Consider the following 21,588-nt stretch of genomic DNA (forward strand, 5'->3'; position numbering starts at 1 on the left):
ATGATGATATGTTGCCTATGGCAGGCCGTTTTACCGTTTAAGAGTTTTAAACTGAACACTCGTAATCACATTTAAGATATCTAAAATGGCAATTTGACTAGTTGAAATTATAATGCAAATAGGCAAAATTAGAATATATCTGCAACTGAATTCTGACCAGTAAGGATCCCATTTTAAGAAATTTACACTTACATATTTACTAGTCACAATACCTTTGTGAGTTCAGAAATGATGTCATCAATGCCTTTGCTCCAATTTAGAGTGTACATTACAGATATCTGTAACGTAATCATGACTCTGACTGAGTCAAAACTGTAATTAAAGGCATCCGCAACTATATTTTGACAATTTCAATTAAAGATATCTATAATTCTATTTTGACAAGTCAGAATGGCTCATTGACTTGAATGGGAAACTAGTTTAAGATATCACTGATGTCATCTAGTCCGAAATGAAATTTTAAAATAGTCCAAATTTAATTGTAGATATCTTAAACAGTAATTCTTGCTAATCAGCATACAGTTGTGCTGAAATATAATTTTACATATAATTTTATGTATATTCAATCAGTCTAACCATTTTATGTTAAACCTTTACAAGATATCTAAATGTGTTTGTAGACATGTTAAAATAACTTTTGACTAGTCAAAACCTAAATTTAAGATATCTACAACACAGCTTTAACCAGTCAAAAATCCAATTAAAGTTATCAAGAAATAAATTGCAAGTAGAAATTTCAGTAGTTTAAGATATCAGAAAAGGTCATTAAGATAACGTTAGAATGTCCCTAATTAGGGATATGTGTAATTTGAATTTTGTCTAGTCATAATGTAATTAAAGATCAAAATAGAAATCAAAATAGAATTACATATATCTATAATTTGAATTGTGACTAGTCAAACTGTAGTTGCGGATGTCTTCAACTGCAGTTCTGACTAGTCATAAATACATTGCAGATATCTGTATGTGAATCCTGTCTACCTCGTATATGTTATGTTGGATTAGTTACCTTTATATTCTCTACAGTACACATCATCAGTCTCTAGTGTCTGTTGTGTTCACATCATGCGTTGTAGTGACATTTATGCCATTATAATTCTCAGTCTTTCATAAGAGAATCAAAGATTAACTACATTTCTCTCGGTTCTTTGAGGTGCTTCATTATTTTTAAAAAGATCCTAGTGATATATTTCTGTACAGTGGAACTGGCTACAGTGCTGTCTACAGCGTGAGTGTGAAGAAGGGATCGGGGGATGTTATATAAGAAGCCTGCATGGGGGGAATCAGTGGACTGGCTGTTCAAACAGAACCCCTCAGCCTACAGAGACTCACTGCGCAAAGGCGCAGCTCATCAAGACAAAGCACAAGTCCCGTTAACAGCCGTGATTTCTCAAAACACTGTATTTAAAAAGTACTTTGAGACTATTACTGCTATCCAGTTATTTTTATGACACTATTTACAATCTCAAGTCATCGTGGTATCATTAACCCAGAACTGGCGATTAGGGTTTGGAGTCAAACATGAATAAGGATTTTGACGTTTGTCTTCATACGGTCTGGCTCTACAGTGCTCACGAGATGAAATACTCTGTGGCTTCGGCTGTGCTTTCAAAGCTTGTATCCATGCTGGGGGTGTGGATGCCTGCCACTCCTCTGGGATCCTTCAGTAAGGGGATGTATGTGTCACTGTGACAGGAGTGCATGGCGTTCCCCCACTCGCCTGTACCGCAAACGTGTTTATGGGCGCCGGGTTCAGCCTTCAGCTCCTCGTCGCCGGAGCGCAGCGCCATCAGTTCAATCTCATGCTTGGCCGCAGTCTCCAGCACCTGTTGCTTGTTGTAGAATAACACGAAATTATTGATGATGGGGTGTATAGGAAGCGCTATGGCGATCACGCCGCACAGAAAACTGATGGCCGCGTTGCACCGACCTAAAGTGGTCTTGGGGTAGACGTCTCCATACCCCACTGTGGTCATGGTGATCACAGCCCACCAGAACGACTGTGGGATGCTGGTGAACAGGGTGTCCGGGTGGTTCTGCTCCATAGTGTAGCCCAGTGCGGAGAAAAGGAAGACCCCCACGCCCATGTACATGAGGAGAAGACCGAGCTCTTTGAAGCTGCTCTTCAAGGCAGATGTGAGGGTTTGGAGTCCCGAGGAATGGCGTGCCAGCTTGAAAATGCGCGCAATACGCATTATGCGTAAAGCCTGCACAGCTTGCTGCACGTTAGCCAGCTCCATCACTCCTGCTCCGAAAGAGGTCAAAATCAGCACCACGAAGAAGGGCATGATCGCCAAGAAGTCGATTATGTTCATGAAAGACAGAACGAATTTGATTTTGTTAGGGGAGGAAATTAGACGCAGGAGGTATTCAATGGTGAACCAGCCGATGCACACGGTCTCGATGATCTCCAGAGTCGGGTGCTCCGTGAGGTTGCCCTCTGAGTCCTCCACCTGTAGATCTGGGATGGTGCCGACGCACATGACCACAGAGGAGACGAGGATGAAGATGAAAGAAACTATAGCGATTATGTGCGCAGGCAGCGAGGAATCCGGCTTCTCCATCAGCCTCCAGATGCAGATCTGGAAGCGCTGCCATCCCCCTGCAGACGGATCCCCTTCTCGATCCACCAGGATAGTTCTCACTTTCTCTGCAATCTCTGCAAGTTCATCTTCAACTTCCTTCAGGTGGTATTTACAACAGTCATCCAGAAAATCAGAGCCGATTTTCCAGAACTCCATTTCCTTCATGAAGCAAATCGGACAAATGCCTCTTTTCATGTGAATCTCTCCATAATAATACAACTCAATTATGCACTTGAACGCTTCTGGGTCTCTGTCAAAATAAAATTCTCCAGTGTCAGGGTCGAAGTCGTCACACAGTAAAGATATTTCTTCCGAAGACTTAAGTGAACAGTCCACCAGCTCTGCCAGCCGGGTGTCCGGGTAGCGGCTCAACACGTCCCCATACAGCACCTGTTTTACCCCGCCGATGTTCACCACAATTTCTGTCTCTTCACTGGCTTCTGATCCGTTGCAATCTGCATAGCGCGTCCTCTGAATCCCCCACATTTTTGTTGGCAACAAGTCCGCCCAAAAAACAGCCAAACTGATCGAGGTTTTCACAACTGTTCACTGGCAAAGTCAACACAAGTCACCATGAGCTCTGGCGCTGTGCGTAAAAATCCCCACAAATCTTCCAGCCCCCTGTGCTTTATGTCAAAAAATACATTTGTTTGACCAGAAGTGGCTGCAGCGTGAAGTGTCCTCACTTCAGTGCAGCCTTGTGTGGCAGTGAACAGTGCGCCTGTGCGCTCTAGGAAAGTTGGCACTGACGTGCGCGCAATGTCAAGTGAGCCGCAATCAAACCAGAGGAACGCTGAGCACCGCTTTCAAAACAAAACACATACAGGCAAATAAAGTATTTTAACTGAGCTGCAGGTTTTAATAGAAAGTGTTTCTTTCACCAGTGGTACATAATAAACTTGCCGTTTAATCTCCAGCCTTAATTTCCCTCACATAGGACTTACTTCACAGCCAAATCCCCAAATGCCACTTCATTAATATGTCAGGTGGATAAACTGGTTTGTCTTCAAATTATTGAATTGTATTATTATATATTAAATATTTTCTTTAGTGCTCACGTGCACACGTGACAATATGATTTAACCCAAACTATGCTTTTAATTTTAAGCCTGGCTGCGAGTTTCCCGTTGGTGCAGCGTGTGTCTGCAGCTGTCTTGATGCTGCAGAGTGCAGCCAGGCACAGCACAACATAAATCTCCGCGACATGTGATGAATTGAGAAGCAAACAGGGAAATCAGGGATGCGCACTCCGCTGGGTTTTCGGTGGCTGCTCGAAGAACAACAATTAGTTAAAGGTAATCGATTAAAATGCAGCACAAATCATCCCTTTATACAACTGTAGCCTGAATAAAACCTGTCTCCATCCCCAAGACGCGTTATCCACCATCCAATTAGATTTTATTAGATGGACTATCACAAAATAACTCCAAAATTAACTCAAGCTTTTACAATATCAGACCATGGTATTGTGGCTCTTGAGTGATGCCAATAGGGATGATTGGATAATACAACTGGTCTCACCGCCGAATACAATCAGTAGCCGCATTAAGAACATCAGGCATCTGCACAATAACATTTTTTACAACTTGGACTCAGTTGTGCTGCAAACTACCCTGAATTATTAATAGGCACTGATCACACTATCTCTACTGTACTTTGCTTTGTTGTTTGTCTCCACCTAGTGACACTACCCTCACAATACAGTAGCCAAAAGGATACACTGGAAAGGTATATTCCTTTTATAAATACTAGGTATATTCCTTTTATAAATACTAGGTATATTCCTTTTTAAGTACTAAACATCACTGCCTACATTTACATAACATTATCTTTAATTATGGAGTGTAGAGGTTAAGGTATATATGATGGAGGGCACTGTACAAACAACACAGCTGTTTGTGTTTCCTTGTCATTGTTCATCCCTCTACTGTTGTTTTGCATCTCTTTATAGAAATGTCTTTTTATGTGAGGTCCCATTGTTGTTATTATGACTCTTGAGAATATTTTGCTTCTTTACTGTTTTGCATAAACAACCAGCAGCTTAAAATAGCAGCTGTAGTCCAGGTGCCCAGCCGTCCTGTAAATGGATCAATGATTTTCTACTTGCGTTCTGTGTTTCAGTTTTGGGGAGATCAAGAACACAACTTCCACTCGGATGTCTGCTTATTTTATAAAGCGACTTTTTAAGGCGTGTGTGTCCTTTATTTCTTCTTTACGGTTCCTGCTCACCTTCCTTCTTAAATCAACATAAAATCTGAATGTTATACAGACGTCTTCCAGCATCAATCGCACCCCAAAACGTCTGCCACACTTGCTTTTTTGGTTGTTTTACCTTCATATTTCCTCAGCTTTGGATTTGCATATTCACGGACTATGATTTAAGGGATTGTTTCACTTCCTTCTACTGTAAATTTGACAGTAACCCAAAGGACACAAACAGTCAACCCCTTATTGTACAGTAAAACTGTAGTCTACACACCGATAGGTTCCTTTCTAATTAGCATCATCACATTGAGAGATAAAATCTGCAGCAACACGAACATAAAGTCCTGATATAGAGGGAAAATGTTATATTTTTAAAGTACTGAAATCCAGTATGCAGCTGCAGTACATCCAGTTTCCAGATCTATTGAGCCATCTATAAAGAAACACTACATTCTCCTCCAAAGTCTTGCTCTAAGTAATTCTATACAATCTTTTAGTGATGCCATTATGAGTACTGCTGGACTCTACTGTGTGCAGCTCATGTCATCACAAAGCTTGTAAACCGGGTCTCTTCACTCTCCTTCTCCTCAATCACAGCGGTTTCCTTTGCAACCTGAACGGCAGCAACTGCAGATGTCTGAAAAGCTCCACTGCACAGTCTCTGGCCTGGAGCCTGCTCCACCCTCACTTTGCCCACCTGTGCCTTGACTCAACTATGAAATCTGAGTTTGTTGATCTATCTTCTGAGATGTGGCCTCTTGTCAGTCCTCTCTGCACAGCCCTGCAGCCTGCAGGCTCCTTCCATTCTCCTGATCCATCACTTTCATTTTGCCAAACTCCTCTCCATTCACATCCTGGCTGCTCCCTCTCTCTCCCCCCACCTCCCCCTCTACTAAACTACACGGCGCACGCTGATTGGCTGAGGCTCGGCGTCGGCAGCAGCGGACCAATCAGCGCGGGCCACGGTGAGACTTTCCGATGTACTTTTCCGGGAGACTCCGGCCGCTCTTGTGTGTTGTTTGCTGCAGATTGAGGAGACACGTCGAGAGCAGCTGAAACCATGAGGCCGCTTCTTCTCGGTGAGTAACTCAACCACCTTTTTTCTTTCGTATAAAACGCAACGTGTGCGCGTTTCTTGACGGTAGGAGTCCTCCACTCCGCTGTTGCTGTTGCGCTAGTTGTGGCTTGCACATGGGAGTTGAGATGCACGGAGCAGAGCCAGGCCTCAGCTGTCGTTTAGTCAATGGATGAATAAACTACTCACTCAGTTCACACTTTATTCTTTATTTGCACTAATCGTGCGTTTAAATCTCATTTACATGCATGTATGTTGAGCTGGTTTACTGAGCATTCATTGCTTTGTCTCCTCCTCCAGGAGTGCTGGGCTGCTCCCTGGTCCTGTCCATCCAGGCTATGTACTCCTCTAGTGATGATGTTGTCGAGCTCACCCCCTCCAACTTCAACAGGGAGGTGATCCAGAGTGACAGCCTGTGGCTGGTGGAGTTTTACGCTCCTTGGTGAGTCCGTGCAGCTGTGGTGGACATTTATTCAGAGCTAACAGGTGTCACCAGATCAGGAACAGTAGTGACACAGTGATCTCTTTATTACATACATCCCATATTAATTGATGTGAGAAAGTGAAGCATGAACCTGAGACATGATCAGAGGAAGCTCTGCAGTCTTATGGAAAAGCAAGCTGGTCTATCCGGGTGAAGGATGTCATGCTACGGCTATTTAAAGGACTTTACAGAAGTGTTATCATAGATACAGGCAAGAAGCAAGGACACACACACACACACACACACCTAGTGACAAACATTATAAGCTGAATAGTGTGTTCTTGCATGTTCCCAGATTTGAATTGAACAAAACCTGGATTGGGCAATCTACACTGAGTTTATATTCATGAATCAGACCATAAAGTGCTTTATAGCTCAGGACCAGCAGTAGCCAGTGAATATGTGCACAGCTAAAGTCTATGTAAATGAAGGGTGTTAAATATTCGCCTGATGTGTTAAGACTCCATCGTTTGGTGACTAATTGAAGTGACAAAGCACTAAAGGACAACAGGAATATTTTCTGGTCAATTATTATAAATTATTCAGTATTTGAATACTGCTTGTCATCGTTTTTGCAGAGTGTCTATTGGAAAATTAAATCGTAAGCATAAAATCCTAAACATCAGTATGAATGAGGAGTAGTATTCACTTTATCACCTCTGTTTATCATCGCAGGTGCGGCCACTGTCAGAATCTGGCTCCAGAATGGAAGAAAGCGGCCACAGCCCTCAAGGTAAACACAACATCTCTTGTCATCTTGGCATTTCTTACCTTTTTAAAAAAAACAGTAGAAGTAAATAAAAAAGACTAAATCTGTTATCAAGTTGCATTTTTACATTTTAATGCTTCTGGTTCTGGTATTTTGTGGGATGAACGGTTCTATTTTTAGTTGAGAGAAACATTGCTTGAGTTAGAAAAGTGTGACAACAAAGAATCACTCAACTACAAGTCTTTCCTGGAATATCAGGGCTCCTAAAATGTTCAGAAGTGTAAATGAGCAGTGAGAATTACAGCAAACAGAGGGGAGAGATGTTAAAACGCATAGGAAAGTATGATCTGACACTTTTCTGGACGGGAGTGTGAATGTTATGTAAGGAAAATTAACACGTTTACTATATTTAACTGCAATTAAAAGTTGACAGTGGAAATATTAAGCTGTTTGTTGTTGTGCAATTCTTCAGGGGATTGTCAAGGTTGGTGCTGTGGACGCAGACCAGCACAAGTCACTGGGTGGTCAATATAGCGTGAGAGGTTTCCCCACCATCAAGATCTTTGGAGCAAATAAGAACAAACCAGAGGAGTACCAAGGTACAGTTGACAGCAGTGCAGTGTCAGAGAGGCAACACATTTGCACTTTCTTTTCTCAGTAAATAACTTGTTTTTAGGCCTGGGCAGACTTTTAGTTGTATAATAAAGTGTTATAATAACAGAAGTCTGCATGTTTTTCGACCCTCAGGTGGACGCAGTAGCCAGGCCATCGTGGATGGAGCCATGAACGCTTTGCGCAGCCTGGTGAAAGACCGGCTGAGTGGCAAGTCTGGGAGCTCTGGCTACAACAAGCAGGTAGACGAAATGAGTCAAATGAAATTGGAACGGTGAAACACCCGGTCAAGTAAGCGTGGTCAAGTAACCCTGTTGTTCTTTAGCAGAGTGGTGGCGGCGGCGGCGGCAGCAAGAAGGATGTGGTTGAGCTCACTGATGACAACTTTGACAAGATGGTGCTGGAGAGTAATGACGTGTGGATGGTGGAGTTTTTCGCCCCCTGGTGCGGACACTGCAAGAAGTGAGTTTGGCGTTTGATACAGTCCATCCTGCGCTGTAGATAAAAGTTAGAACAAGAGTGACCATATTCATCTGTAAGATTTCAGCCAACACAGTACTAGTTAATAGAGATAATATATTTGAATTGCTCAAAGCATTCAAAAGTGCTGTAAAATAAATATCAGTATATTAGTATCAGTATTATGTTTTTTCCTAATCATCTCTCTTTTCTGTTGTCAATAGCTTGGAGCCTGAGTGGACGGCTGCAGCTACAGCTGTCAAGGAGCAGACCAAGGGCAAAGTGCGCCTTGGAGCTGTGGATGCTACTGTGCACCAGGTTGTGTCCAGTCGTTATGGGGTAAGTCGTTGGGCAAGTTTAACTAAATTTAAATAGTCAAATTAATTGAACATGATCTACTGGGCACCAGTAAAGTGAGTCTTGGGATGGGTAGTTATTGTGTTTTTGCATATGTGGCTTTGACTTTCCCACTCGTGCGACTTGACCCGAGGAAATCCATCTTCAAAGAGAAGCTGAACTCTTGATGTTCTCTTATCAGTGTTTCTGTTTTATAAAAGCAGTACATTATTCATATCATGCTTCTGCAGCTGGTAAATCTTTCCCTGTGAATATAGCCCTAGTTTTCTTCTGCTTCTTTAGTTGCAATAAAGGATATGATGCAGTGATGAAAAGCAAAGTCTTGAAGTGGTTTGTATTGAAATATAATGACATGCCACTCAGATTATATTATATGTTAGTAAATGTTTCATATGGAATCCCAAATTAAATACAGAACCTAAAAAAAATGTGTTTGTGTGTTTCTAGATCCGTGGATTTCCCACCATTAAGATTTTCCGCAAAGGCGAGGAGCCAGAGGACTACCAGGGGGGACGCACCCGGGGTGACATTATTGAGAAAGCTTTGGATATGTTCTCTGAAAATGCACCTCCTCCTGAATTGCTGGAGGTCAGTACAGTTGTATGGTTTGGGTATAGTATCAGCTTTAGGCATTAGAAGGGACAATGAACATAAACTTTACCTCCCCTTGTGTAATACTGACATGTAATTAATGCAAATTCACATCAAACATTAATGGTGAATTGTATTTGTCTCTCAGATCCTGAATGAAGACGTCCTGAAGAAGACCTGTGAGGACAGTCAGTTGTGTATAATCGGTGTCCTGCCGCACATCCTGGACACAGGTGAGATCACACGAAGCACAAAAACAGTAGCACAGATGAGATGCCAGGTGCTGAATGAACAGATGAACTCTTTCTCATTACCAAAACACTCACCATCCACGGTCTTTGTATTTGAACAGGCGCCGCTGGTAGAAACGACTATCTGCAGGTGATGATGAAGATGGCTGAGAAGTACAAGAAGAAGATGTGGGGGTAAGGATGTTAGACCAGTCACGGAGCATCACTGAGTTTGACAAACTGTGACTGTGACTAATGACCTACTCTCCCTTCGTCAGGTGGCTGTGGACGGAGGCAGGAGCTCAGATGGAGCTGGAGGCCTCTTTGGGTATTGGTGGATTTGGCTACCCTGCCATGGCGGCCATCAACACACGCAAGATGAAGTTTGCTCTCCTGAGGGGCTCCTTCAGTGAGACTGGCATTCACGAGTTCCTCAGGTAGGTGGTGCTGTTGTCGCTTTGTGCAAAACTATTGAAAATAAAACACAAACACAAACTTCAGCGTAGGCTGATAGGTGGGGCTCACGTTGTTGATCTGCTCCCCAGGGAGCTGTCTGTGGGCCGTGGCTCGACGGCCACACTGGGAGGTGGCACCATGCCTAAGATTTACAGCGTTGAACCCTGGGACGGCAAGGATGGACAGGTGAGTGGGAGAGGCACAGTGGTTTGGTAAATTTAGCTGCTATGTAGCAATAGCTGTGAATGCAGTTTATAGCATCCATGTTGGAATTAATACTGCATAGCTGCCCATCGACTAATAATTCAGGATAGTTGATATACTGAATATCTGCCCGTCAGATAAACCTAAAGTAACGCTCTTCCTGACGCCTCTGTACTACACGTAATATGCATCGAGAGGAAACGTTTAGCAAACTCTTGCATATTGGTTCAAGAGCTCAAATCAATTCAGAAGGATTCTTTGGCAGTCCACTTAAAAAATAAAAAATAAAAAGTTTCCTTTCAAGCTCTGCTTCTAAAAATGTCTTATTTGATGTCTATAAACGGGTCACAGGGTACTTTTCATGCTTAGCTCCATCTTTGGTCACTGTGTCTTTTATTTTAAACTCTTGTCATCCTCAGCTTCCTGTGGAAGAGGACTACGACCTTAGTGACGTAGACCTGGATGATGACTTCGACAAGGATGAGTTATGAGCCCAAATGGGGCGGGATCTGAGCCAGACTTCCTTGGTTGGATCTGGTCTGGTCCCGCGTGACCCGCCTCTCCTCTCCTGTGGACGAATGGGAGGCCCGGTCGCCCCGTTACTGAGATACTCAAGAAAAGACACATGAGAGACACCTGCAGTTTCTCACATCATTTTTCACACAGGGTCAGGAGGGAGGGGGTAGTGTGTGTGTGGTGTCCCTGGAGTGAACTCTGCCTCACGTACCTGCTGAACGTTAGAAGCTGCGTATTTACATGGCTGTCGCCAGCTGAGGAGAGGAGGTTCTGAAAGTGGCATTTCAGTTGTTCATTCGAGTCTTTTTCCAAACATTGGTCCCTCTTCAGCCCCCCGCCCCCTCGAGCACATACTTTTAACGTGGACTTGTCAAAGTAACACTTCATTGTCCAATGGTGTGACTAAATATATTTTCTTTCTCCTTTTTAAATCAGTGACTGAGAATCTTGGTGAGTTTGCATAATGTCTGTACAGGACAAGGGGTTACTGTGGGACTTCTTGTGTAGATTTTTCTTACACGACTTTATTTCAATTGTGTGAAAACAAAAGGACATTTTTGTTACAAAAATAAAAAGGAATAAAAACAATCACAGCGTCTTTATTAACGTAAACTGTTACAATATCAGAAAATGCATATCACTGAGCGCATGCAATACCAAATCATACAGAGCTTATTCCGAATTGTAACTTAGTTAGCAACTGTTGATATGCTGAACAACAATAACACAAGTCCAATCAAATTATACCAAGTGGTGTAATTAGTTTCCTCTTGCTGTAACATATTGGGAGACATAATACTTATAATACTACCAAGCACGTATTGTAATCAGTGTAAATTTATGATATGGCACTTCTTTATGGAGAACAGGTGAAAACCGTTTCAAGGCAAGAGAGCTTTGGAAATGCATAAACTGAGTATACCAACAACTGAAAAGTACATCGTAGTCCCCGGAGGAGCCACACTAACAAAAGACACGCATCTGTTAATGTAAACATTCAACATGGAGTGCTTTTAAAATGAAAAGCTTGTCTGGTTAGGTGGGTGTGATGCTGACCAAGCCTCTGTCAGGAGTACAGCATAAAGCTGGATGAATGTGGCTGTGAATGTGTGTCATTGTCTCTGCCCTCAGAACTGACGAGAAGCTCCTTGATCGGACTGCAGCAGTCTGACAATGGACGGGTCGCTCTTGGCACCTTTAATGAACTCCTCCAAAGACAATCTTCCTGTGAAGCAGAGACCAAAAAAAGATTCTCCGTCACCAGTAGTCGAACACGTGACAGAGGAATCATTCAAGAGCCACCCACCCACCAAAATCCACAGAAATAAGTCCATTTGAACTTAGGTGGCTCAGTGTTATCACTGCTGTCCTAAACTTATTTTACAGACAAATTAAATTAAAAGACACTTACAATAAATTGCATTTACAATTTCATGACTGAATGATTCTGTCAACCAGCAGGTGGTGCTGTTGTGCTGCTGTCATGTAATTAACTGTGCTGATTAAAACCTGAATACAGGTATTTTTCAGCTCTATAAATATTAAATTAAGACATTAATAAAATATTTAATTTACACATTTTAAAATGTAATTATTACATTAATAGTTCTGATCTCATCACGACTTTGAGATCCATGAACCATTGCAAGTAAGTGCATCCTTGCACTGTTTTAGTAATGAGCATTTCTACATTTATACTTAATGTTTCTGCAAGTAAAGTTTCTGAGCAGCCAATAATAAGCTCTTCAAAATAAAATCAATACGTGTTGCAAATGCTTCTATGGCTTCATTTAAATTTTGACTAATCCACCACAAAGATAAAATAAAACAGTAGAGAATAATTTGTTGGAAGTGACTTCACCTTTCTGTCACACAACATCTTGCAAATTGCATTAGGAAGGAGGGTTTACTGGGTTTTGATGAACTTATCCTCCATTACAGCTGTAGCTGTAGGCCTGTTCTGCTGCATGTGAGATTATAAAGAAACATACGCACAAATATAGTACGCTATAATATAATAATAATAATATAATGTAACCTTCAGACTCTCTGGATCTTCTGCTGCCAAACAAAACAAACTGCTCTGCTGCCTCGTGCCCTAAATATCTTAGCGAGGTGTCAAATGCATCTGGAACTTGTGAAATACGTAAGTGCACATCACAAGAGTCGTGCCACCTTTTTTATCACTAACTGTCAACCTGTATGCACTGAAGTGGTTAACCATAAAGACTGATAATGATCTTGTGGGTTATATTCATGCAAGGCCATGTTGTTATGTGACATCATCTTTCTCTTGCTGACTCCAACAATTGCTCTGTAGTTCAGGTCTTTTACAGAACGGATGCGTCATGATATGTTGATATTTTCGGCTGTTTTAATGTGATGGCAGGTTTTCCCTCACTGCCCGTATTTAGTCGTTTCACTTTTTCAGTTTCGTTCTGAGTCTTTGCAGCTGTAGTCACTAAAAATGAGGACGGAATGATTTTACAAAGTGCTGCACATCTGGGCTGCAAGAAACTCTATTTAAAAAAATTTCCTGTAAGAGGAACCAAAGAAAAAAGGTGTAATTTACACTTTAAACTTTCAGTATTAAAAATGAAAGCTGGTTATTTGTCTCCAGAAATACACACATACTGTATGAAAGTATAATGTATAAAACACCAGTCTTACCATCATGGTCAATGTCCATCTGTCTGAAGATTTTGTCAGTCCTTTTCTCTGGTGTTGACTCATCTTCAGGCATCTTCATCACTGACGACACCATCTTGTAAATTGCCTTCAAAAGAGGGTAAAATGATTGCTGTTACATGAAAGTTAATTTTCTTGTTTATCTGTTTGGAGCCTTTGAGCTTTAATGATACAAAAAACAACATGTTCCTCCACCTGCTACACATTTGTCACATGTATTGTATGAATGCTTTGACCTGTTTTCTGTTGCTACCTGGTAATGACGGTGCTCTGGCAACTAAAGCTCATCCTGTTATTGCACTCACTGTATGTAAATCTGAACAGCAGAGTCAGATGCATGGAAAGACTGTGCATATTAGTCCATCTTTTAAAATGGGACATGCATTTTATCTAAAGGTTTTTGTCTTTCATAAGATAAAGGTGTTTTGATGAAAAAGGGAATTCTACGCTATACAGTACACCTTGTGCGTGCGTGTGTTTTCGCATTCATTTGTATCCACAAACACAAAGGACTGAGCCAATATTGATATGGCTCTGCAGGCTGCTCAGCTCACCATATTGGAAGAGTAAATATAGCCACAGTGATAAGAAAAAAACAGAAAGGGCAGCCTGTATCCATGAGGTGAGGTGAAGATGAATGTGCAAATGAATGCTAAGCCTAAAAGCAGTTATTAGACAGCCAGCAAAAATGCATATATTTAGCATAGGCTGTCATTTCTGCAGCAAACAGCCCCTTATGCCTGCTGCTTTTCCTTTTCCTTGTCTTGTGATTGTTAAATCCTAAATATCTTTAAGTTTTGGACTGACAAAGCAAGACACTCACAGATTTCACCTAGAGACTAGACTAAAATGTGTTGACCTCACGATGTTTTTCCTCACCTGAACTATCTCCAGCATCTCTGCCCGGCTGATATACCCATTGCCGTCCAGGTCATACATGCTAAAGGCCCAGCGCAGCTTCTGCTCCAGCCCTCCGCGAGACGTCACGCTCAGGGCAATGATGAACTCCCTGAAATCGATGGTGGCGTCGCCGTTGGTGTCAAACGTACGGAAGACGTGTTCAGCAAACTTTGAGGCGTCTCCGTAGGGGAAGAAGTTGGCGTAAATCTTCTTGAACTCCTCCACCGTCAGGTGGCCCGTGGGACAGTCCTTGAGGAAGCCCCGGTACCACTCCTGCAGCTCGTGGTCAGTGAACTCTGTGTTTTCTCGCAGGTCGTTCAGGACCTCAGGCCGCAGCTTGCTGTTCTGCTTCCCCATGACACAGCACTCTCTCAGACAGGCAGGTGGCTGGGCTGGTGTGTCGAGCTTCTCCTTTCACTTCTCCCTCTCTTCCTGTGCTTTTTTGCTCTTCACGTTGAAGGCTGGCCCGCGTCCTCTCCCCCTGCAGGACAACAACAACCCTCATTAATAACTGTGTGTGAATATGATAAATGATTCATGCGTTCAATAACTCCTCACAGTTTGCAGCGGTGATTTATCATTAAACATGTGCTGAGGATGCTTCTTTGGTAAACAAGCTGCGGGAGAAAACCTGGAAAACTGACACCATGTCCACACACAGGGGAAAAATAGAGATAAGATTACAACCTAGATGTCATGTGGGCACGTGTGTCTGTGATTGGAGTTTGCCTGGTCTCCGTGGATACAGTATTAATCCAATGGTTCGGTGATAATTTATCGACCCTTCACCGGTGGAGGACAAGTGTCCTGGGGCTTTGTAATTCTCAGCAAATCCGCTTCCTAAAAGGTCAGGCTGATACTGACTCTTACCGAGACGGCCAGGCATCCACCTCGACAATAATCCCCACTTTTATGTGAAAATGGATATTCTAATTGATTTTAAGCAGGTGGAGTTCACGTACTGATGAAAGAGAAACACAAAAGATGGCTAAAAAATACCAAAGCTAACAAGCACACGAAGCATTTGACCACCTGGGCCTATTCACCTTTGCTTTCTGTGGTTTGTGTGAATTCAGTTTCCATGGTTATTTAGTAAAATCTGTATGCTTATTCTTATTATCTTATTCATGTATGCAGGGGTATTCATTGGGGATATGAGGATGCATAAGCACAACACATCCAGAATAAAGCCATAATAGCATAATAAGTATTATACTTGCATCTCACTGATTAAGCTGAAGAAATACGACAGAGAATTTATTTATTTATCTCACAAAGGATAAGAAAATATCGGTCATGACTTTTGATAACATGGAAAAAAAGTAGAAATCCACCTGCTTTAGCTGATAAATCAATAGTGAAAATCAAATGACTACAACTTGAAATCTGAGCTTTAAGGAATAAAATAGTCAAACCTGAGTTCATTTTTCACAACATGTACAGTATCTGGTAAAGAGTGAGTGGGAGGGACAGAGAGAGAGATGTGCGTGGGCAGGGAGGAAGAAAGAATGGAAAAAGTATGACACATAGAAAGGAAAACTATTTCCAGCTATACTGCATGAGCCACTTTGCTAGTGCCAGTAGTTCAATTACATACTAGTCCCTCTGAATAACACCTCCACCCCTCTGTTACCCCTAATGAATTTATGGAAAAGAGAGAGAGAGAGAGAGATGTATTATCCTCATGTTCTCTCTCTTTCAATTATTGAAATCCCATTGCTCCCGCGTTATTGGCACCTGAACGATTCTGATGCCGAACAAATGGGAGCAGTACGAATCTGGATGAGGTCTTTTCTGACATGCAGACACCCTCATTTCACAGGACTGTCGCACGGGTGTAATTTCCTGCACTTTTATGAATCATGGTCATCAAATAGGGTGAGAAACAGCCAGTGACACGAATTCTTAAAAAATGTTCGGACCTAAAAATAAATGCATGTATGGTAATTGAATTAAAACTGAAATGGTACCCTTATAGTGGTGCTAGAGTTAAAGGATCACCAGCTTTTTTTCCACTAACATCATTTTTTAATATTTAATTTCAATATTTTCAACGGATGTTGAGATATTTCTGACCCACTGCCACTGTCACCCATAAAACCGCCTTAAATAAGCTCTCACATAACAGGATTATTTGATGTCTAAGTCATTTTTGTAGCAAGCTTGCAGGAGAGACGTACTTCAGCAAAAGTGATGCTCACTTCCAGAACACTTTGAGTCCAGGCTGCGTAAAAGGACTGCAGGCCTGACCATAGTCCTTCCTCTCTATCAACAGGATGAGGAAGCGACAGCACCTCCTCGGCTTTGGGTCACATGGACTTTTCCAGGACAACTCAGTGTGCAGGCTGAGCTGGAGCAGACATAAATATGGGCGTTGCTATTTAATCCCTCCAACACACAAAACCACAAGAAACTACAAGATTCCAGTCTGGACGAGTGCAGAGGGCTGCTTTCAAGAAGTTCTGGGGTTAAATTGAGAGTTCGCGTCCTGTCAGAAAATAGCACGACAGTGTTAAAACACTGTTAGTTAAAATCATACAAAGACATTTATCAAAGAGATTGAATTGCAAAACAGTTGTAAAGGTTCCAGTGAAATGTGCTCACTGAAGCCTCAACTCCCAAGAGTAAAACGTGGGTTGAAATTAAGACTTATTCTATATTCTTTTAGTTTATTTCTTTTTAAGGATAACAGAGGGGGAGTAGGATGATATTTGGGCATTTGATGAAGCAAATATCTGGGCAAGTCTTAAGTGTAAACAGTTGTCTGATGAAATACTGCTGCAAGCAAACTGCTGTGTTTATTTCGGGCTTCTGCGGTTCGCTGTTACCTTCCTGAGTACAGTGGTCATCTCGATGCACATTTGTGCTCTATACTACATACTCTACTTTACACAACAGCCCGAGATCACCATTCCATATTCAGAGTTCACAATTCCCCTCGATTACACAGAAACAGCCTCTCTCCTTGTCCCCAACCCCCAGCACTGTATTGCACGATGCACTTTTTCCAGCGTGTTCCCGGCTTAATGAGACTGTTTCACACACTCTTCACTGCAGCATGCACCCCCCCCCCACCCACTTCATGGAGGTTCCCCGAAAATATCCGACCAGGCCAGTCGCACTGCTGTTTGCCATTCTTAAGGCCCACCTCATTTCCTGTGCGATGGCTTGTCACAACAAACAAGGCCTTCTTTTTAGCAGATGTTCAGTACGCCATGTGCAGCAAAGGAAGAAATTCCTAACATAGTCAGAACAGAAGAGAGGAAGGGTGTTTTTGTTGATACATATGAGCACACAGATGCACATGGGGGGAGTTGCACAGCCAAACTCCTCATAGCGCATCCATAAAGCATGACACACAGCTGATGGAGCTCATTATGCGTCTGACAGTACATCAGTTAGTGAATGTAGAAAGCAAGACAACTGCAGGCCTCAAACAAAGTTTATTAATCACTTGAATGCCTCCAATTTTTGATTTGCTTTCCTCAAATTGAACAGACTGAACATACATTTGATTACCATGGTTAACATGGTTCATTTCCCTTTTGGCACAAACATAACCGGGGAAATATTGTTTTCATGCTGTCAGTATCGTGCCTCTTTTGACTGGAATGTAAATCAAACACACTCTTATGGTTCAGTGAACAGAGAGAAAGCAGCCTTCCCATTTTAGTGGTGCGTGTAGCCTGCTGTGCTGTGGAGGAGCAGAGCAGCTCTGCAGCCAGAACTACAGTGTAGTGCTGGTAACTAAGATCCCATCAGGTGGGTGAGGAGTTGGTGCAGTGTATAAGAAAGAAAAAGAGAAAATTAGCTCTCCAGTTATTCCTGCCTGCAGCGCTGTTTCGTGGCGAGTCTCTCTGAACGCGTGTCAGAGAAAATCACGCAGTGGATCAGGATGAAGTCCCCTGACACACCAGTAGTCAAGGCAACAGGATAGTAGTGCTAAGGTTTATGAGGAGGAGGCGGTGTAACTATCAATCTGGGGCACACACGGGGCAGGAGATATATCGAGACTGTGGAAACAAGTACTTTTTTACGGTGTGGGAGCATATTTAAAATGTTTACTGCGAGTTTTAAATTCTGTCTCATCTCTAAAACAGCACTTTTCTCACAGTGTTCAGAATGAACCACATGCTTGATAATGTCCAGGGTGATAATTGTTAAATCACATATTTTAAATTGAACTGTTTTTTAAGCAAAAGTTCACAGCTGAAAATGTATTATGCTTATTTTTATTTTAGCTGTGAGTTTGTAAGAATGTTTGTCATCAGTTACTCAACTGGTGAGTGGGCCTATTTAATTCTGGATGCACGCTCTTCACATGTTGGCTTTGTTCCTGTTATTAAAAACTGTGAGATACAACAATCACAAGTGCAGCATAGTAGTTGAAATTAGTGGCCTGGCAAGCGCAATTATGGCGAGACTACATTTGAAGGGATGGAGAAAAAGAGCCTGATGCACCTTTACCTGTCAATCCTCCATCAATAAATTAGTATTTTAAGTATTTAGTATTTTAATATTTTAATGTTGTGGTGGGCAGAATAGGATAAAGTTAATGCTGGCCATGACAGCAGTCAAAACACAAGGTGCATCACTGCTGATAGCAGATGGAGCTGTGTGGTGTGCTGACCTCAACCAAGTGAAGTATTGTTGTGGTTTGTATGTGTTTTCTCCAACAGTGGAGAACAACATCAACAGTTTTACTAAACCACTTTAAATTGACGTGCACACATTATAAATAGTCATAACCCAATAATCTTTACCATATTTTCCCAGCACTATTTGTAACACATACATATCGTTTACATTTAGTCGGGATTTATTTACAGTATATTTGTATTTACTTGCACAGTTTGCATTGGTTAAAACCACATGCTCGAGTCTTCATATATTTTAACATATTTTAAAGTGTGGCTAGGGTGCAGTTTGGTCTTTTATGGGTGTAGCCCTTGTAACACTCTCCTCCACCGCAGACTGGACGTGACAGTAGCTTTAACGCACCAAAGTATTTTGTAATAAAGTCGTGCGCACTTACCTGTGTTAGGAGTAACAGTTGTTTATGAGTCTCCAGAAACACCTAACACCTCCTCCTACTGATAAAACTGTAAAAGTCCAGCACGAGAATAATTTAAGATGCTCGCCTGACTTTTCAGAGTCGGATCACACTTGTTGATTTATCAATATATATAAAGTTGGACCGGAGTGCGCAATTGCGCTTTGATCAACTATCCTCACTGAGAGATCTTGGTCCGATCTGCGTCCAGTTCCCGGTGTCGCGGGTTTATCATTAGTGGAAGATGTGGCACAGAGCTCGGTTTTCATCCGACTCAACCAAACAACTGCTGAAGGGTTTCCTTTCCACTGTCAGGACGATTAAACTGACTTCGTCTCGCTGCAATAGAGGTGGACACGTTGCGTAAAGTGCCATATTTACACTGAGTGTCAAAGTGAAATATAGTTGTTATTTAAATAACGTTAATAAATTCGTACCTTTTTGTAATGTATGTGTTATTTAAAGAAACACTCCCCCTACACTCAGCTTGGTTCCGTCCACACCCGCTGCTTCCATCGTAGAAACAGTCGAAGCAGCGTCCTGTGGAAAATTATCACTGGTGACTATTATTAGCACAATATCTAAAACAAACGGCAGGAAAAATCCTGTTAAAAGCAGAAGAGATATTTCGCAACTCTATCAAATATGCACATAGAGAGATTTATTTTAAGAAACAACTGACAAAGCTCTACTAGAATAAGTCACAGTTTGACATCCTGTAGGAAATAAGCTTCATTGGGACACTTGTATTAATAAGATGGAGCCTGTAAAGATGCATAAGGGGACCAAACACACACACAGAGAAATGTTACAAGTACACATACAAGCTGCACAACTGGTTATACATACTGAAGTAATAACCCTATTTATTATCTGTCCCCCAGTTATGAGTTCTGTTAGTGTCTCTAAAGAGTCATACTCCAGCAGATGAAACTTCTCCAGTGTAGGATTAAGTGAAGCTGCAGCCAGGGTGGTGTGTCAGCATTTCAGCGAGGGGATAAATTATTAACTGTGTGCGTATATATGTGTGTGTGTGTGTGTGTGTGTGTCCTCCTGAAGCCTGACACCTATTTCTATACACACATGGAGTGTTTTTCTCTGCCTAAGAGTGAGTACAATACAGACGAGGAGGGGGTTCGAGGCAGTGATAAAATAGTCTGAGGTTGCTTTTGTTTCTGATGCCAGTTTGCAACTTAATACTGCCACAAGCCTGACGGTGCCGGAGCGTAGCTGATGAAAAACACTGTCAACACTCACTTACAAAAGAAAAATATGAGCATTAGATATATGTTTAAAGGACTAGATACCAATTTAAAATGGCATGTAATTAACGTCCGAACATCGAGTAGCTTTTTCTAAAGCGCCTCCACAGATAAAGATCTTGAGATGCAGTTACAATCTCTGGAAAAAGCTGGTAAAGTATATGGACCTCGATGATGGGACTTACACTCACACTCACTCACTCACTGAAAATATTAGAGTAAACATTCACTTCCTCCACAAATGTAAACTTAAAGACATTACATGATGATGCAAAACCATCACCATGACACAATGAGCAAATTCCATATGCTGATAAAGTCAGCGAGATGTGCTTGTAAGATGACCAAACTAAGTTTTTCTCATAATATTTATAGGATTTCCAGCAGAGGCCCTGTTGGATTCTACATTTGGTCTTTCCTAGATCAAAGTGCAGTAATAATGGATAGTAGACACATGTTACTTCAGATACGTAGCTGTGAGTTTGTTTACAAGTCTTGTTCAAGGGTACTACAACGAGACATTACAAATAAAAGACACAGTGTAGTTATAGCGGAAAACTGTCTGATGGAGCGCTTTCGTGTGCTTCTGCAGAAACATGCTGATCCACTAGATGCCACTAACAGCCCTTCAGAGAGTTTTCCCAAAGCTTGAACCCAGCTGATGGATGGGCTGTGTGATATCAGACAGGCCTGTTTATTTGTACTAGGGGTGTTTATGGTCACAGTCCCTCTCCAGCCAATGACTAAGGAGAATTCTGTGTTTGGATGTAGTGGTGCCATATTGTGTAATTTGTTCTTACTTCATGCAGCTGTGTTCATGCAGACATCAGTGCATTATCATGTATACAGCCACACACACACACACAAACACAGGACTCATACCTTGAGTACAGCTTTTTTGCTTTTGTTAATGCTGTTTATTTGCAAGGAGACAAAATACAAATACAAAAACTGACAAAAAAGAAAAAGTCAGAACCTGTCAACTTTTGTAACCTTTTGTTTGTGATAACAAATCTCCACCCATTTATTGATTTTGTCTAAATATCTTCACTGAATATTATTCATTTACCCATTTTTCACAATTACAGGCATAAAGTATTTAACACACAAGTTTATTGAATGTAAAAACATTTGTGAGTTTCTTAAAGAAGCATTACAAGTTTCAGAAACTATTCTTACTTCATGTACTATTTTCAGCATGC

General features: G+C 41.7%; 3 protein-coding genes across 4 annotated transcripts; 1 reads left to right on the forward strand and 2 right to left on the reverse strand.

Annotated features, from left to right (window-relative positions):
• Positions 1 to 469: 469 nt before the first annotated feature.
• On the reverse strand, positions 470 to 3,270 carry LOC113149330 (potassium voltage-gated channel subfamily F member 1-like). Its single transcript, XM_026341392.1, has one exon. It carries the CDS (start codon positions 3,069 to 3,071, stop codon positions 1,572 to 1,574), a length of 1,500 nt encoding a protein of 499 aa, XP_026197177.1. The 5' UTR covers positions 3,072 to 3,270; the 3' UTR covers positions 470 to 1,571.
• A 2,487-nt stretch (positions 3,271 to 5,757) lies between these two features.
• On the forward strand, positions 5,758 to 11,071 carry pdia6 (protein disulfide isomerase family A, member 6). Of its 2 annotated transcripts, none has more exons than XM_026341395.1 (13): positions 5,758 to 5,869; positions 6,166 to 6,307; positions 7,025 to 7,082; positions 7,531 to 7,657; positions 7,806 to 7,912; positions 7,999 to 8,132; positions 8,354 to 8,468; positions 8,934 to 9,074; positions 9,226 to 9,310; positions 9,430 to 9,502; positions 9,586 to 9,744; positions 9,853 to 9,949; positions 10,387 to 10,458. In XM_026341395.1, exons 1-13 carry the CDS (start codon positions 5,851 to 5,853, stop codon positions 10,456 to 10,458), a joined length of 1,329 nt encoding a protein of 442 aa, XP_026197180.1. In that variant the 5' UTR covers positions 5,758 to 5,850. The 2 variants fall into 2 exon arrangements, with proteins under 2 accessions (XP_026197180.1, XP_026197178.1); XM_026341393.1 differs by having other exon boundaries at positions 5,851 to 5,869; positions 7,996 to 8,132; positions 10,387 to 11,071.
• Positions 11,063 to 19,367, reverse strand: hpcal1 (hippocalcin-like 1). The gene is made up of 4 exons (XM_026341396.1): positions 19,107 to 19,367; positions 14,051 to 14,552; positions 13,154 to 13,259; positions 11,063 to 11,708 (listed from the first exon to the last, which is right to left on the reverse strand). Exons 2-4 carry the CDS (start codon positions 14,426 to 14,428, stop codon positions 11,611 to 11,613), a joined length of 582 nt encoding a protein of 193 aa, XP_026197181.1. The 5' UTR covers positions 14,429 to 14,552; positions 19,107 to 19,367; the 3' UTR covers positions 11,063 to 11,610.
• Positions 19,368 to 21,588: the final 2,221 nt, after the last annotated feature.

Source organism: Anabas testudineus, chromosome 24 (assembly GCF_900324465.2).
Source record: "Anabas testudineus chromosome 24, fAnaTes1.2, whole genome shotgun sequence".
NCBI classification, from domain to species: Eukaryota; Metazoa; Chordata; class Actinopteri; order Anabantiformes; family Anabantidae; genus Anabas; species Anabas testudineus.